Genomic DNA, 17,514 nt, shown 5'->3' with positions numbered 1-17,514 from the left:
GCCGTCGCCGCCCGCGCCAGAACTTGCGTCTCCTCCGCATTGGGGGGGAGGGGGATGGGGGCGGAGCTGGGGGGGGCGTGTCAGGGATGCTCTGGTATTAGCACAATCTAGGGAGCATCACGTTCATTCTGGGAAGGGGGGTTCGAGAGATCAATGATCTCAGGTCTGGTTTCCGAGTTCCGTTTCTGCGTGCCTCAGTTTACCCTCTCTCCAAGGGGACGAGGTAGGGAGATGTCAGGGATTGGGTTACGTAATCCCTTTCTACTTGACCTCCCTCCTCTACTAATCCTCCTCAGAAACTGAAGTTCTCGGTTTCCCTAGACGTACTCAGAACCAACTCTGTGCCATCCAGCCCTGTAACAGCCCGCCCGCTCATTTCACATTGCCTAAGCGGCCACAGAAGCAGAAAATCAAGTCGCCTTGCTCTCCCTCCGTGTTTTCTTCCCGCCCGCGCGCCTCCTTTCTCGGTCCCACTCAGACTGGGAAACAGAAGATCAACGCGCGGCGCGGCTGCATAGTCGGTTTCCTATTGGTCAGAGCCGCAGGAGCTGTGCCCTGCGGTCCCGCCTTGCTCACCCACCTAGGCGGGGCCTCCCCACTGACCTCACGCTGCCTTGGGCCCCGCGGCCCCCGGCTCGCCTCGCAGTCTTAAAGGGGCCTCTGCCGGATCCAGACGCCGAGCAGACTGCTTTCTCCGGACCGGCCTAGTGGGGGGATCTCAGAGTCCCAGGCGCGGCTGGGGATAAGGACCGCGTAGCTGGAGGCGGGGCCCCAGCCTGTCGCGCTCGCGGCACCTGCCGAATGCCCCTCCCACTAGTTTCGGGCGCAGTTTCTCGATTCGCCATTAGGGGGAGGGGCGCCCAGATCTTTTGACAGCGAATAATCATAACAGCTAACGTTGATTCATTGCTTTGCACAAGCCTTGGTTGGCCTTTTACTCACCCCTCGCGTCGTCCTCGCTAAAACCCTATAAGGTAAGTGGGACTGGCTTTCCCACTTCACAGATGACGAAACAGGAGGTTAAGCCGCTCACCCCAGTCCACATGCCCAGGAAGGGGCAAAGCAGAGATTTAACTAGACCTGGGATTCTTACCCAACATCGCTCTATGCCCTAGAAGGGATGAATTTTCCCTTAACCATTACTCTTCTCTCTAGAGTCCCCAGGAGGGGGTCGTCTTATTATCATCACCCTTTATCCAAAGGACGATCGTGAGGGCACACATGGTTCCCACTCAGCTTCTGCCCAGACAGGTGTGCTCAAACGAGCCTCTTGTAGAGGGTCCCCTCACAGACGTTTTCATTCACAGGTCGCCCTTGCAGGTGCCGTACAGATATTTTCCCACGGAGATGCCCCAAACAAATGTTTTCTCACAGATGCATCCTTGACAGGTGGACCTCAATACACATGAGCCCCTCCCCCCGATGTGCTTCAGTGTGAGTGTGCCCCCATGCAGCCGTGCTCAGGTCTTCCTCTCGTGTGAGCTCAATTCAATGCAGCTGTTTCCTTCACCGCACAGGTATGTTTCTCAACAGGTGTTCCTCCACCCAGGAATGCGTTATAGAGCCTCCCCCGCCATACGTGTGTTCCATTTAATCATTCACCCATACAGGGCTCTTTCCATATAACTGGGTCCCCTACAGGTGTACTTAAATGCAGGTATGTCTCGTACAGGTGTTTCCAATACCTTTACACACAGGAATTCCTTCTGCAAGTTTTGTTCATTTCATAGGTGGGCCATGCAGATGCATTCCCCAAACAGATGCACCCCGCGCCAAAGTGCCTCAGCCAGGTGTTTGTAACCATGCAGGTGTGTTCTATACAGCTGTTTTCCACACAGGTAGGCTTCCATTCAGCTATACTCCAAAGAGATGTGATTCAAAGCAGATGTCTCCCATGGGTGTTCTTACACATCCGTGCAGATTTCTTTACACGTTTGTTCCCATGCAGGTGTGTCCCACACCAGTGTTTTTTCATTAGAGGCTCCCCATCCCGGTCTGCCCCAGACAGGAGTGCCTCACACATCGGTGACTCTATGCCCCGTGTGTCTCCACACCTGGACGATTCTACAGATGTACCTGCAGTGCAGGTGAGAGGCCCCTTTTACACCTGCGCGCTTCCGCTCCTTTTCACTCCTCCCGATTATGGGATTGCGTTCCCGTTACAGGTGCGTCCGCGGCGCGGACCCGCCCCCGCTTGGCCCCGCCCTTTCACCTAGGCTCAGGTGCACAAGCCGGAAGTGCGCTCACCTCCAAGGTGAGTGACTAAACTTTCCGGGTCACGTGAGCCGGCGGAGCTGGAAGAGTCCGACCGAGCTACTGACCGACGGATCGAGGGTTCGAGCGAGGAACCGGGATCGAGACCCTGAGCGGCGGTCGAAGACGCCCGGGCCAGGTAGGGAGGCAGGTCGCGCGGCTGGGCCTGTCACCCCTCCCCCCTTCCCTTCCCCTTTCCCCAGCCCAGGAACGCGCCGCCCCGAGTTAATCTTTAATCTCTGACCTCTGGCGGCGGGGGGCGGGGCGGGACTCCTGGGTGGCCGGCGCGGGTCGCCCCTCCCAGGGGCCTGCGCTCGGGTCCGGCCCCCTCCCCCACGCTCCGGCCTTTCTCCTTTCCAGCCCCCAGGTGTGGGGTCGAAGGTACCCCCCCCCACCCCGCCCGAGATGCGGTAGGAGCGGCGCGCGCGACAAGCCCCGTCCCCGGTGCCACCAGCCCGTCACCCGGCCCATGGCGAGCCCCGGCCTGGGGCTGCTCTTGGCGCTCGGCCTGCCGCTGCTGCTGACCCGCTGGGGCCGGGTCTGGGGGCAAAGTAGGTACCGGTCGGGGGCACTGGGGGTCCGGGCTTAGAAGCGCTGGGTGCCTGGGACGCTGAGAGGGCAAGAACCCAGGAGCGGGCATGCGATGCCTTGGGAGCAGGAGTCTACAGAGTCTGGGGTAGGGCTGGGGGCGTAGAATTCCTGTGTCCTTCCTTGGACGGTTGGAGTCGGTCTGGGAGAATTCCTGAGTTGGGCGGAATTGTGAGCTGCTGGGAGAAGAGGCCTGCGGGCCGGAGTCTCAGTAGGGTTGAGCAGTGTGGGGGAAATGGAAGCCAGGAGGAGGCCTGCCTGGGGCTCCAAGCCCGGGTGGAGCCGGCTGACCGTAGGTGGGGATGCAGCCTTTCAGCCCCTCTATTCCAGTTTCGGGAGCCTGGGGGGAGGTGTGAGTCAGACACTCCGGGGAAATGCAGGATCCGCCCAGATCCTTAAGGGCAGAGGGAGGGCCGGAGAGGTGAGGCTGGGGTTGGGGGGGAGGGTTGAGCTTCCCCACACCATGCATTATAATAGCCCCCAACTCTGCGCCAACTGCAGACCACTGTTGGCTGATTACTCAGCGCTGGGCTCCCCTGGGTAAGGGGTGCCCTGTGGAGCAAAATCAGTGGGGCCAGCGCCTGTGTGGAGGCCGCTCACAGAATGAAAGACTCAAAAGGGCAGAGTTCTAACGAGGGGAAATGACCAAGGAAGATGCAGATGCTTCCAGATGGGAAGGAATAGATGGGGATTCATTTATCTTCTCTACCACTGCCCTGCAGCACCGGACCCCACTGTAAGTGGGAACAGCACCATTACACCCTCTGGCCCCAGCCCTGGCTCCAATGGGGCCCTGGTGAGTTGGGGTATATGTGGGAGAAGAGCGGCAGGGATTTTATTCGGGAGTCCCCCGTGTAGCAGGTGGGAGGACCTAGATTCCCAGAGGCAGCAGGCTGGACAGTGGGGGAGGCATTGGAGAACCCTAAGTGGGAGAGACCAGAATAGCAACATGGCAAATGGGGAGACCGAGAACCCCAGGAAGGGGATGGGCAAGAATACCATGCCTGGTGGGACTTCCCTGGCGGTCCAGTGGTTAAGACTCCGCGCTTCCAATGTAGGGGGCACAGGTTGGATCCCTGGTTGGGGAACTAAGACACACACACACACACAAAAAAAGAATACCATGCTTGGCAAGTGTAGGGGGTCCAGGAGCCCCCTATGCCTCTCAGGCAGGGGGAGGAGGGATCTAGGAGCCTAGATGCGGCAGGCGCTTGGGAGAAGGACCCCAGACATGGCAGGTGGGGGAGCCTGGGAACCCCAGATGTGATATGATGGGGATCAGGAACCCTGAGTGGAGGAAGCCAGTCACCAAAAGTGGCGGGTGCGGGGGGGGGAGGGGATTAGCATCCCCAGATAATTCTCAGGAGGGGGTGGACGGGATGCCCAAGTTCAGGTGGGTCACACCTGTCCCCTCCACCAACAGTCGCAGGAGGCCACCATTGCCATCATCGTGGTCTTCTCCCTTCTGGCCGCCGTGCTCCTGGCCGTGGGCCTGGTACTTCTGGTGCAGAAGCTTCGGGAGAAGCGGCAGACGGAGGGCACCTACCGGCCCAGCAGTGAGGAGCAGGTGGGTGCCCGAGCTCCACCGCCTCCCAACCTCAAGCTGCCGCCTGAGGAGCGGCTCATCTGAATGCTGGGGCTGGCCACAGCTGCCTCCACTGCCCAGGACTGCCCGGCGCTCAGTTGCACACAGCAGCTGCCACCGAGACACCAGCCTCTGATGGCTCCGGAGGACTTGGGGGGGCCACGGGGCACCTGCCGGGCGGGCTCTGCGAAGCATGCCGCCTCTGCTTGACTCTGCCTGCGGTTGGGGTGCCGGGGCTGGGGACCTGCCTCCCCGCTTGCTGCACCATCAGCCATCTGTCTGCCTGCCACACAGGCCCGACACTCCCCCCCCTCTCCTTTCCTTTCAGTTCTCCCATGCAGCCGAGGCCCAGGCTCCCCAGGACTCCAAGGAGACGGTGCGGGGCTGCCTGCCCATCTAGGTCCCCTTCCTCTACCCATCACCCTTCCTGGCTGTGTGACCTTGGGGGAAGGCAGAGCCCTCTCTGGGCAATCAAACACACCCAGCGCTTAAGAATAGAAGGGAAGAAGGTGCTTCAAAGACTCTGCCCTTGAGGGCAAGGGAGACTGAGGCTGCTTACTTTATATATATCTATACAATGGGTAGTGTGATGTAATAAAACCTTTCTGTGGGCTGGTGGGGGCAGGAGGTAGCCTAGATGGAGGAGACACATAGGCTGTTGAGAGATGAATTGTAAGGTCTCGAGGGTCCTAGGGGCTGGGAGGGCTTCCTGGAAGGGAAAGGCTTTTAGCTGCACCTAAGAGCCAGCCGGAGGCTTCCTCGGGAGGGAAGGTGGGGAGTGGGGTGGGTTTCTGAGCAGAAACAGGGCTCCCAGGTAAACCCACCAGGAAAAACAAGCTTTGGGCTCTTGCAGCTTTATTGAGGGGCCAGAGTCTCCTCCAGACCCCTGATTGTTAACCTTCAAAACACTTTTTAAGCTCAGCAACCCTGGGCCGGCTCCTGGCCTGGAGCTCCTCCCAGTTGCTAGCAGGAGGATCAGGGGGCCTGGGGGCTCCCGGCTCCTCCTGGGGCTGGAGGTGCGTTCGCTCTGGGAGCAGGACCTCCAAAGGCTGGGCTCTGGGGCTCTCTGGGGAACCGGGATCCGAGAAAGAATCAAGGACTTGGGATGCCCAGGTAATATCCGAGTTGGGCTTTGTGGGGGTCAGAAGTTGGCGGCTTTCTCGAGGGCTGGGTGCTGTGGAGAGCTGGGAGCAGGGGCTCTCCTGGGCTGTGGGATCCTCGGTTGCCTCGTGGGGAGGGGAGAGGCATAGAGGCTGGGGCTCTGTGAGAGAGGAGCTGGGGTCCCCTTTGCTGCTTGGGTCTGCAGAAGCTGTCGAAGACTGGGACGGGGAAATGATTTCTGGGCTGGCCTCTGAGGGCAGCTGGGAAGTGGGGTGCTTCGAGGAGCTCGTGGCATCTGAAGGCTGGGGGGTGTGCAGAGGCGGCAGGCCGACAGAAAGGGACAGGGGCTGGGGCCCTGGTGGTTTCTCGTCATCTGCTTGCCATCTTGATCTTCCTGGTATGTCGGGCTGGGTGGGGATGGGGAGATGGGCACGTTGCTGGCCTTTAAATGAAGGAGGGGCTGGCAGGTTGGATGAGCAAATGGGGAAGGGCTGGGGGGCTCTCACCAGGCTGAGGCAGCTGTCCAGGTCCCCTCTGTGGCAGCAGTCCAAACTCTGGCTTGGCCGCAGGCTGCTGTTCCGGATGGCTCTCATGCTCAGACTATCCAGAATCTCGCTCAGCAAATCCAGTTCTTCTCCGGACCCAAGGAAGCTGCCATCCAGAGCTTCCTCTGCCAACGGTTCCTGGGCATCCTCAGGGCTCAGAGAGGGTGTCCTGGGTGAGGATGGGCAGCCTCAGATATCTGCCCCAGACCGGCTGCTCTGAAGGGTCTGGAGTTTTGGGGCCCACTTCCCCATGAGTCCCGGCCCCCCACTTCCAACATTGCTCCCTCCCTCTGCCTTGGAGTCTTACCCCTCCCCCAGGGACTCAGAAGGTCTCTCTTCCCGCCGGAGTCTCCTGCTGGGGCGAAGGGGCCGGTTCTGCAAAGGACAGATTTGGGGGCTGGGGCCTCAGGAGCTACAGAATCAGGGGGTTCTGTGAAGGGGGAGTGGGCACCCCATTTTTGGGGTAGTCGAGATGTCTGGCTGGAGACGGGATGGGAGAAGGACTTGGTGATAATTCCAGGTACGTGCGTTGGCGCGGGGGCAGGGCTCTTACCTGTCCAAAGTGTTGGGTGATAGGCAAGCGCTGCTGCAGACAATCTGAGCGGCTGGTGAGGGAAGGGGCCCTCAGGGAGCCCCCCCTCTGCAGGCCAGAGTCCCCATCCTAGGAAGAGGGTGGGTGAGCCAGGAGCCCCTCCCCCCGCTGCCCCACGGCGTTGGCTACTGGCTTTACCTTGTACATCAGAAGGCTCTGCACACCCTTCAAGCCACTCTTCGCCTACGGAGGAGCCAAAAGAGACTGAGAATCCAGAGCGATTTGACCCTGGACATTTGAGAACTCGGCCCTCCATCCCCGAGGACAGTTTTGTCTTCCCATCTGCTCATGTATGTCTCAAAATATATTCAAGTTCCCCCGGTACCACCTAAGAAGTCAATACAAACTTGCCCCTTTGACTAACACAGAAGGAATATTACTGGAGGAGATAACCACCAAATGAAACAGGAAATGGCAAAACTAGAACATCGTAAAAATGAGTCAGTGTTCAAAAGCCGAGCAAAGAATAAAATCCAGCAGACAACTGCGAGCTGTGGAAGTTGGTCCCAGGAAAATTTTGGGCTTGGGAGAAAAACAAACCACAAGGGCAGAAGCTGGGATTGTGGTGTCTCAGAAGGACAAAAGATGTTTGCCAAAGAACCTTGGTTGTCATTTTTAAATAGGAAAGACCTGATGTGACAAAAATGAATGAACACAGTCAATGGAAAATAAAAGTAGGAAACATTGTAAATGGTTTAACTGCTGGTTTAGTTCTGATAAATTGTTTGCGCTCTAAACGTGGGGTTAAACTGTCCTCTGCCTTTGTCACCCTGGTAAGTGGCCTGTCCAGCCCAGCCTCACCGAGCGGTACATGTTTCTGACGGCTGGTTGGGTCTTGGCCTTGACGGAATGCAGGAGGGCACCACCACCTTTCTGGGGAGAGAAAGCCAAGGGAGAGAGGCTTGGGCACGTGGGGTTATCCCAGACCCCACCTGCCCACCCGGGCTGTGTGTTACTGGAGAATCCCCTCTCCCTCTCTGAGTCTTGATTTCTTCACCTCTATCTATAAATGAGCATAGTGGGGACGGTTGTAGGTTTGATTTAATCCCACAATAAACACTAAAGTGTTCGGTGTTACTACCTTTAGGTTGTCTGCCCAGAGCTGGTAGGAGCGAAGGGTCCCTGGAGAGAGGAGAGAGCATTGCCAAGGTGGGTAGGCTCAGACTGGGCCACAGGTGGGGGGGGGGGCGCTCCGGGGCCAGGTGCAGAGCTCACCCGAGGAGGCCCCGCTACAGGTGATCTCCTGCTCAAAGAGGTCTGAGAAGCCTTCTCCCATGTTCAGCTTCTCCAGTCGGCCTTCGATGAACTGGGGGTGGGGCAAAGGGTCAGAGAATCGGGCTGCCCCAAACATCTGAATGCGAGGACTGGGGATCCACTCGCCCTCAAGACGCAGAAGCCATCCCTGGCCCCTCCAGAAACCCAACCTTAGGTCCCAGGAGTCTGGAGCCCACCTCAGGAAGCCAGAGGTCCACCCTCTCCCCGCCCGTCCCCACCCCAAGTCAGGATCTGTCTTCAGGGACCAGACCCCGCTCCTCACAGGGTTGGAAGAGTAGGACTCTGCCACTCCAGAGAGGCCCCCCTCCTCTCAGTGACCTTGGAAGAGGTCGACCCCACCTCCAGGGACCCTGGAAGCCAGCCCGCACTGAAGGACCCTGAAGTTCATCCCACGTTCTTCCAAGAACCCAGGAGTCCGGTTCCACCTCCCCCACTACGTCCCTAGAATCCAAGAGTCCAGCCTCCTCTCCCTCCACCCTCGACCCAGGAGGTTCCCGCCTTAGGGACTCAATAATTTCGTTCCATCCCAACCTCCTCAGGGACCTAGAGGTAGATCTTATCCCTGGGAACTCAGGTCAGGGGATCCCATTTTTAGGGACCCAAGAGTTCAGTCCTGTCTCTCCCACCCCGGAGACCCTGGAGTGGGGGATCCGGCCGGGCCAACTCTCGCCCCGCCCATTGGGCCCAGGCGTCCGCCCCTCCAGCCCCGGCTTCGGCCTCCGGGATCCAGGCTTCTGCGCCCCTAGCCTCGCCCCTCCGGCCCCAGCCCCGCCCTCCGGACTCTGGCGCACCTGTTTGAACAGCTGCAGGTGCACAGCCCGCCGGTGGAAGGCCTGCAGCGGCGCCCCGGGTTTCTGGGCCAGGAAGGCTTCTTCACTGAAGGTTACAGGCTGGCCCTGGAAGAAGGACTCGGATTCTAAGCTCTCCGTGGCTCTCCAGGATCCCTTATTCTGCTTCCCATATTCTACCTTACATCTGTGTAGCAAACATTGATGGAGCGCCTCTGTGTGCCTGATGTCGTGCAGGGCTTCGTGGGCTGCAGGGAGGACTTGGGCTTTTACCCCGAGGGAGGTAGGAGCCCTGGGAAGGCGGTGGGCAGAGGCGGACGGGACCTGACTCAGATGCTCCCAGGTGACCTCTGGCGGCTGCAGGGAGGTCAGACTACGGAGCGCGGAGGGTGGGAGCCCGCGAGAGGGGACTCATGGTGACGGGTGAGCGCGCTGATCCAGGCAAACAACGATGGGGACCAAGCCGGGGTGGAGACAGAGGAGGGGGAGAAATGGACAGCTTCTGGCTGTGTTCAGGGCAGAGTCGAAAGCAACGTCAGATTCTCAAATAATAGAACTCCCTGACCACGTTTTTATAGAATAGTTGTGAAAAACTGGGGAGGAGGGGATGTCAGGGTTGAAAGTCAGCAGATCAGAGTCCTGGCTTCAACACTCACCCGCTGTGGGCCTTCTCCAAGCCTTGGTTTCCTCATATGTAGAATGGGACCATAAGAGTATCCGTCTCATAATACTGTTGTGAGCATTAAGTGAAATAATAATCGCAGCAGTAAAACCTATCATTTATCCATTGCGATGTGCCAGGCACTAACCGAGCATTTTGCTTATGTCCATTCACAGACTCACGCGATCCTTTTGGGTGGGTACTGTTGGGATCCCATTTTACAGATGAGCAAACGGAGGCACAGAGTAAGCAGTCCATAAACGCTAGGTACTATTATTCTGAATCCTTCAGGGACCCACGGGGTCTCTCCCTCTGCGTCCCCGAAGCTCACCGGGCCGCAGACTAGCGCATCGCGGTACCCCCCGAAGAGCAGGGCCTGGGCTTTGAGGAAGAGACGGGACACCCCTTCCCCGGGGGCCAGCGCGACCTTCCTTAGCCGCAGCCTCAGCAGAGACACCTGGAGGACAAGGGGGCAGCGCTGAGCAGGCGGGTGCGGAGCCTCGTCTCCCGGATGCGGCAGGAGGGTGGAAGGGGGTGTCACTGACCACATCTGGGGGCAGTGCCTGCACGTCGTCGAAGGGCGTCTCCAAGGTATTGGAGTCTACGTTCATCATCACGACGTCCTCCAGGGATTTCTCCCGCACTCTCTGCGTTAGGGAGTCGTAGGGGCGATGGCCGCTCAGAGCCCGAGGATCCCCGACAGGGGAGGATACCTGGGGATGCAGGGGGGCACTCCACCCACCCCTGCCATCCAGGTCCGTTCCCACTTACCTCGGCGAGACTGGCGTGCACTCCGATGAGGTAGGGCATGGGCGCGCTGCGGAAGGCCGAGGGGGCCGGTCATGCAGGCGCCTCCCCCCGGGTCCCCAGGACCCTAGGCCTCTTCCCCAAGCCCTGCCCCTCTCCAGCCCCTGCCCCTCACCAGCAGTAGTCCAGCAGATGCGGCGGCAGCGTGGGAATCAGCACGTGCTCCCAGCGCATGGGGTACAGGAGAGCGCAGGACGCGTGGACGCACGACGTCAGCTGGGGACGGGTGGGGGGACCGTGGAGTCAGGGCCTGGACCCCAGCTTCAAGGACCCTCTCTGGACGGTGGCTCTCCCGGCTTCATATCCCGTGTCCCCAGTCTCCTGTCTCCCTCCAACTCCCTTCCCCACCCGCTACTGGGTAAGAGGTGACAACTCAAATCCCTTTCTTGTGAAGGCCAAGAATTCCGCAAATTACAGCGCTTGGAACTGGTGGCGCCAGGACTCAGCACGTGCTAGTCCCTCTCTCTGGGGTTGAAGCTAATATTCAACCCTCCGGAATCTCTCTCCTTAGGGGTAGGACAGCGACTCAGCCCACTGACCCCGCCCCTAGAGAGGCGGAGCTAGAATTCAGTCCCCCCGCCAAGTCTCGCCCCTAGGGGTAGAGGCTGAATGCTAGCTCCACCCCTACCCCGTCCTTCCCCCCTAGGGGCGGAGCTAGAATTTAGCCCTCTCTGATCTCACCCTCCAGAAGGGCGGAGCCAGTCTTGTTCTGGCCCATAGTGGGTGGAGCCTGGACTCAGCGCTCCTGAAGCGGGGGGAGGGGTTACAGCGCAGCCCCCTCTGATTTCCCCCATAAAGGTGGAGCCAGGATTCAACTCAACCCTGACCTTCAAAGGGGCTGAGCCAGGACTTTGCCCTCGAGTCTCGCCCAGTGGGATTAGAGCTAGGAATCCGCCCCGATTGTCCCGCCCCCAGGGGCCAAGCCAGGCCTCGGCCCCTCCCCGGCCCGGCGGTCCCGCCTCACCGTGCTCAGCTTTCTGGAGGTGAGCAGGACCCTTCGCTCTGCCAGGAGCGCAGCGAATAGCCCCACGATGTTGTCGTCGGTCACCGCCACCACCAGCTCCGTTAGGTTCCTCTGAAGAACAGAGAGGAACGCTGGACGCGAGGGACCACAGGATCTGAGAGCCCTCTCCGGGTTTCCGGACCTCTTCCCACCTCCCAGAGTCCCCTCTCAGGTCTCCACTCACGTTCTCAGGAATGGATGGCAGGCGGCCGGAGTCGGGGGCCACGAAGCAGGAAAGCTGGCGGGGGATTAATAGGGGGACTGATCAGTCAAGGGGTTAGCCTCACGTGGGTGCCCAACCTTCCAGGGTCTCCAGCTCTGCTCACCGGCATGCTCTTCCCGGGGCCAGGGGGCGGGATGCCTTGCGCACTGGAGATCATCACTCCGCTGCCCTGGGGGAGATGTGGTGTGTGGTCCTCAGGGCCGGGGTGCAGCCTCTCCAGCCACCTGAGGTCCGACGCCCAGGGGGGAGGGGGTACTCACCAGCTCCAGCCCCACTGAGTCCTGGGTCCCGGGAAGGGGCTGCTGCAGCAGATGTAGAAGAAGTTCGTCGACCTCTGAGACCTGGGTAGGGGTGGGATGCCTGAGCCAGAATGCGGGCTGGGGACTCTTGAGGGTCTTGACTCAGGCTGGGTGGTCTGGGAGGAGCCAAAGGGGCCCGGTCAGGCCTGGGAATTCAGAGCCAGGCTGGGGCCTTGGCGGGGGTGGGACTAGGACTCCTGCAGGAATGGCAGGGAGAGCTGGTCTCACCTGATCCTGTGCCAGGAGGTCCCCCACTGTGTTCAGCAGTTTGTAGAACACTTCAAACCAAGGCAGGTGGCTGCGGAGAGCGGACACAGTTTTCATGCAGTGCCTGTAGGCAGAGGCCGTTCCCCCCGCCCAGACCCCCATATCCCACACCTGAGAATGCAGAGACAGCTGTGGGCACCAGCCCGGAGGCGGCAGAAACCAAATCTGCGGGTCCCGGTCAGGTCCGTGAGGGCAAAGGTGAAATGCTGTACGGCGGTGCTGGGGGACTCCCTGGGGGCAGGAAAAGCTCTCAGAGAGACCTGGGCATCCCACCCCCGTGAACCCCCCTCCCCTACACACCCCTGACAACGCTGCTAGTACTGCGTCCACCAGTCTGGGGCCCTGGGTGTATAGGTCCCTAGTTGTCAGCGTCTCTGGTTCTCTGAGGCCCTGGGTCCCTGAGACCCTGGGTAAGTGAGTCCCTTTGTGTATAGGTCACTATTTGTCTGGGTCCCCGGGTTTCTGAGTCCCTGGGTCTCTGAATCTCAGGGGCCCTGGGTATATGGTCTCTGTTGTCTGAGTCTCTGGGTGTTTGAATCCTGGGGGTCCATGAGAGGTCTGGGTCCCTGGGTCCTTGGGTGTCTGCTTCCTTCCATACCTTTCCACATCAAAAGGGAAGCAGAATTTAGGCACCATCTGCATGGCCTCCTGGGGGTGGAGAGAAGCACACACTGCTTGGCCACTCAGGTTGGGCCCCACCCCTAAGCTCCCAGTGGTCTGAGACACAGGGTCCCCTCCCCCAGGGGGACAGGCCCTGGCCCCTGGGGAGCAAGGAGCCAGCCTGCATACCTGGTCCCTGAAGTCTGGGGGGAACTGCCGCAGGATGGGGGGATCTGCACAGAGAGCAGGCTCCTAAGTTCAGGGTCCCGGGCCCACCCTCCATCTCAACCCCCATCCCCAATGATGCCCCTGACTCACCCTCTTGCAGGGAGGGTGGGTAGGCCGCTTCGAAGAACCAATCAAACAGGGCAGGGAGACCCCTTCTGCAGGGCAGGAAAGGGTTTAGTGTGTCCAGGGCTTTGCTTCTGTGTGTGTGTGTCTGCACCTGTGTGTGATTGTGTGTGTGTGTGTGTGTGTATGTGTGTGTGTGTGTCTGCAATTCTATTCTGTGTCTGCCTGAATGGATCAGACTGTCCAGGGCATGTGTCAGGTAGGACTGTGCGTATGTGTGGCTGAGCCAGTGTGAGGGTGAATAACATCCCCGTTTTCTTGGGTGGCCCTGAGGGTCCCTGGGTATATGTGTGAGGCTCTGCCCAAGTGTCTCTGTGTACGTGACTTCATGGGGCCCTGGGGCTTCATGATTTTTTATCAGAGGAAAGAGGGCAGCGTGCCCTGGTCCTTCTGGGAACCCTGCAATCTCTGCCTACCTCCCCTGGCCCCCAACCCTCTATCCACCTTGCAGAGGATGTCGGGACTTGGGCTCAGGGAGAGAGACAGAGGAAGAGAACGGGGAGTGAGTGCAGACACATTGTCCCTGAGATTGGGACCCCCCTCACACTGAGCTTCATCCTCACGCTGACACAAGTCCCACACAATCAATCACTCCTGCACATGGACACACAGAGCCCTCCCCTCCCCCCCGCTGACCCCGGAAGCCAGGCCCCCATCACTGAGATACATCAAAAGGCACAGGCTCAGAGTTACAAACTTAGTCATACAGAGCCGGCGGAGAGCAGGGGAGACAGAGAGAGAGAAAGAGAGAGAGAGAGAGAGATTGGAAGGTCCCAGAGTGGCCCGAGTGTGCCTGAGAGCGGAGTCCATACTGTAGGCCAGCTGAGTGTCCTGCCCTAATTCCAGCCACCTGCCCCTGTGGCTCCCGGTCCCTCCCGGGCCTGCCCCAGCCTCGTTCTCCTTGGCCCCAGCCCAGGCCCGGTCTGGGAATCTTGGTCCAGAAGATGGGAGAGGGGGCAGCTCTTACTCAGCTGTGGATCCCATGGTCCCTGCAGGGCTGGCCCGGCGGGGCCCTTTCCTCAGGGGTGCTGGGGGGGCCTGTGCTTTCTCAGGGCTGGGCCCTGAGCCGGCTGAGCTTCCTGTGTGGCTGAGAGAGGAAGTTTAACGGGTGACGTCCCCAGAGGAAGGCCCCTGCCCCCACCCACTGTGAGAGACCCAGGCGTCCTGCCTTCTAGACTTCTACAGGATGGGTGGGCAAGAGGTGTGCAAGCTCAGAGGCCAGACCCCCAGCCCCATCCTGCCAGGAGGGTTGCATCTGGTTTCTGCCATCACACCCAAGCCTTCCCTTCTCCGTGGCAGCCAAGGACTCACAGTTTGCCTAAAATGCTTCCTCTTCCCTCAACTCTTTTTTCCTTTGATCCCTCTGCGCTGGCCATTCCCCGCAGGACCACCAGAGGGAGCCAGGCTGGAGAGTGGACACGGAGGTACAAGGAAGGTAGACAGACAGCAGACAGAACACAGGCACAGACAAACAGACAGCACACATATGGCCAGGGAGTGACCAACACAAACAGGCCAGAACAGTCACAGACAGCAGACAGACACGGAGAGATACCAAGGTATACAGGCAGCACAAAGTCACAGACACAAACCAACAAGTACAGCGGGACAGCACACACATAAAGAAGTCCTTGTCCATCCAGATGATAGGTGCAGGGAGATAACACACAGGCACAGCCAGCAAACAGTTCCAGACAGAGACAGCAGATACACTTGCAGGGACCACGGCTGTCAATGCAAACGGAATAACAGAGAAGCAGACCCAGACAACAGAGAGAAACGCATAGAGCACAGACGTAGAGCAGTAACAAAGGGACAGATGCAGTCAGGGCACAGCCACAAGTCAGATTCATATCCAGACATAGTCACAACACAGAGAGAGATACACAGCCAGACAAACCCAAGCAATGTTGCAGACTCAGAAACAGACAGACACACAGGCAGACAGATGTCATGTTGAAAAACAAAGATACATAGACACACTCACAGGCACAAAGGCAGGACACAACACAGGTACTCATGGTCATGTACATTCACGGAAAATCCCACAGACAGACTCAGAGAGTCAAAATGCAGAGGAGTCTGCAAGACTCCTTGGTCTCCTGCAAGATACTGAGAATATCTGTGTGGATATAGGCGTGCATCTGCATGAGTCCACATGTGGCCTGCCGTGTCCTGGGCTATCTGGGGGTGAATGCGCTGTCTGTGTGCCTAGGAATTTGTGTCTAGTCCATCAGGCTGAGTGAGGATGTGGATGACTGGGGATTCTCATTCTGTGCATGTCCACATGACTGTGGGTGCAAGGGTATTTTCATGCTGAGGAGGAGGAGGTGAACAGATGCACCAGCATGTGAACATACACACACACACACACACACACACCTCCAAACCTTCCAGCCAAGACATAGGTGGATGAGGCTGAACACAGCTCAGTGCCACCTTTCTCTCCAAGGGGAGCTGGATCTCAGCCAGGGCTGGGGATCAGGGGTGCAGAGTACCCAGGGCATCCTTCTACCCTTCTCACACTCTCGGGCCTTGCTATAGAATGAATGTTTGTGTTCCTCCCCCACCCCCGAATTTACATGCTACGTCTTTTTTTAAATTTTTTTATTTTTTGGGCTGCACTGCGGAGCTTGCAGGTTCTTAGCTCCCCAACCAGTGATTGAACCCGGGACTACGGCAGTCAAAGTGCAGAGTCCTAACCACCGGACCACCAGGGAACTCCTGGTGCTAAATCTTAACCCCCAAGGTCATGGTATTAAGAGGTGGGGGTCTTTGGAACATCATTACATCATGAGGGTGAAGGCCATGAATGGGATTAGTGTCCTCATAAAGGAGACGTCAGAGAGATTCCCTCATCTTTCCACCATATGAGGACACAGCAAGAAGACAGCCATCTATGAACCAGGAAGCAGGCTCTCACCAGGTACCAAATCTTCCGGTGCCTTGATCTTGAAATTCCAGCTTCCAGAACTGTGAGAAATAAATGTCTGTTGTTTATAAGCCACCCAGTCTATGGTATTCTGTTAGCAGCCTGAACGGACTAAGACAGGCATAGCATTTGCGGAGATATCCCCAAGCCTTCTTCATTTCTGAAATTTACTCCAATTCAATCCAACGGCAAACCCATGGGATGAGGATAAAGGAAGAGTTCACATCCCTGAGTGAAAGTGGGACCCCCTCTGCATCTTTTTTTTTCTTTTTGGCTGTGCTGTGCAGCATGCGGGATCTTAGTTCCCCAACCAGGGATTGAACCTGAGCCCCCTGCAGTGGAAGTGTGGAGTCTTAACCACTGGACCACCAGGGAAGTCCCCCTGTTTCTGCATCTGTAACAAGTAAGTATGGTGCCTGCCTCAGAGATCCTGTGAAGGTTCAATGAGAGAATTCACATGAAATATTTAGTATGTGGTCAAGCCTGAACCGAGCTTTTGATATGTTCTCTCATGATTATGGGAGATGGGTCAGTGAAGTGGTTAGAGAATGATTTTGGAGTCAGAGAGACTTGGGTTCAAGACCTGACTTAGTTCTTTAACGTCTGTGTGACCTTAGGCAAGTCATTTGACCTCTCTGTATTAGTTATCTATTGCTGTGTGACCTATCACCCTAAAGTTAGTGGCTTAAAAGAACACACATTTATTATCTGACAGTTTCTCTGGGGGCTCAGATTCTGGACACAGCTTAGTCGGGTCCTGTGCTGCAGGGTCTCTCAGCTGTAATAAGGTGTCCATTGGGCTGTGGTCTCATCTGACGGCTCAACTGAAAAAGGATCTACTTCCACACTCACGATGTGGCCGTTGGCAGGATTCATTTTATTGTGGACAGAGGACCTCAGCTCCTTGCTTGCTGTTGGTCAGAGGCTACCCTCAGTTTTTTGCCATGTGGACCTTACCAACCTGCTTCTTGCTTCCCCCTAGCAAGCAAGCTGAGAAGTCAATAGAGAGTTCACCAAGACAGAAGTCACAGGTTTTTGTAACCCAGGCTTGGAAGTAGTATCCCATCGCCTTTGCCATATTGGTGCCATATTACATCTGTTGGTCAGAAGCAATCTTCAGGTCCAGCCCACGCTCAAGGGGAGGGAATCACACAAGCACAACATGAATTCAACATGAATGGGGAAGACGGGCATCATTGAAGGCCGTCTTAGAAACCACCTCCCACCTCCCTGTGTCTTTGTTTTCTTGCTTTAGTTAAAAAAAATTTTTTTTATTTTTAAAATTTTTTGGCCACACTGCGTGGCTTGTGGGATCTTAGTTCCCCAACCAAGGATAGAACCCAGGCCCTCAGCAGTGAAAACTAGGAGTCCTAATCCCTGGACCGCCAGGGAATTCCCATGTTTTCTCACTTTAAGAGGAGGAAAACAGGGACTTCCCTGGCGGTCCAGTGGCTTTCATTGCCAAGGGCCTGGGTTCGATCCCTGGTCAGGGAGCTAAGATCCCGCAAGCCTTGCCACACAGACAATAAATAAATAAATAAATAAATAAATAAATAAACGTCATACATCTTTATCAAATAAAAAAAGGAGGAAAACAATACACCTCACAACGCATGGATTCACTTGCTCGTTCATTCAGCAAAG

General features: G+C 57.6%; 2 protein-coding genes across 2 annotated transcripts; one reads left to right on the top strand and one right to left on the bottom strand.

Annotated features, from left to right (window-relative positions):
- The first annotated feature begins 2,217 nt into the window (after positions 1–2,217).
- On the top strand, positions 2,218–7,363 carry CRB3 (crumbs cell polarity complex component 3). The gene is made up of 5 exons (XM_061190639.1): positions 2,218–2,392; positions 2,614–2,804; positions 3,564–3,637; positions 4,265–4,408; positions 4,755–7,363. Exons 2-5 carry the CDS (start codon positions 2,723–2,725, stop codon positions 4,824–4,826), a joined length of 372 nt encoding a protein of 123 aa, XP_061046622.1. The 5' UTR covers positions 2,218–2,392; positions 2,614–2,722; the 3' UTR covers positions 4,827–7,363.
- Positions 5,273–13,947, bottom strand: DENND1C (DENN domain containing 1C). Its single transcript, XM_061190640.1, has 20 exons — positions 13,906–13,947; positions 12,099–12,218; positions 11,949–12,018; positions 11,682–11,762; positions 11,525–11,590; positions 11,383–11,436; positions 11,160–11,270; positions 10,311–10,411; positions 10,160–10,205; positions 9,934–10,035; positions 9,720–9,845; positions 8,731–8,835; positions 7,880–7,970; positions 7,746–7,786; positions 7,466–7,537; positions 6,803–6,847; positions 6,626–6,733; positions 6,380–6,447; positions 6,034–6,241; positions 5,273–5,934 (listed from the first exon to the last, which is right to left on the bottom strand). The coding sequence occupies exons 1-20, from the start codon at positions 13,920–13,922 to the stop codon at positions 5,320–5,322; spliced, it is 2,247 nt and encodes a 748-aa protein (XP_061046623.1). The 5' UTR covers positions 13,923–13,947; the 3' UTR covers positions 5,273–5,319.
- Between the last annotated feature and the right edge of the window lie 3,567 nt (positions 13,948–17,514).

Source organism: Eubalaena glacialis, chromosome 4, assembly GCF_028564815.1.
Source record: "Eubalaena glacialis isolate mEubGla1 chromosome 4, mEubGla1.1.hap2.+ XY, whole genome shotgun sequence".
NCBI lineage: Eukaryota > Metazoa > Chordata > Mammalia > Artiodactyla > Balaenidae > Eubalaena > Eubalaena glacialis.
The sequence above is the reverse complement of the archived record's forward strand: the minus strand, read 5'-3'. Positions and strand labels throughout refer to the sequence as shown.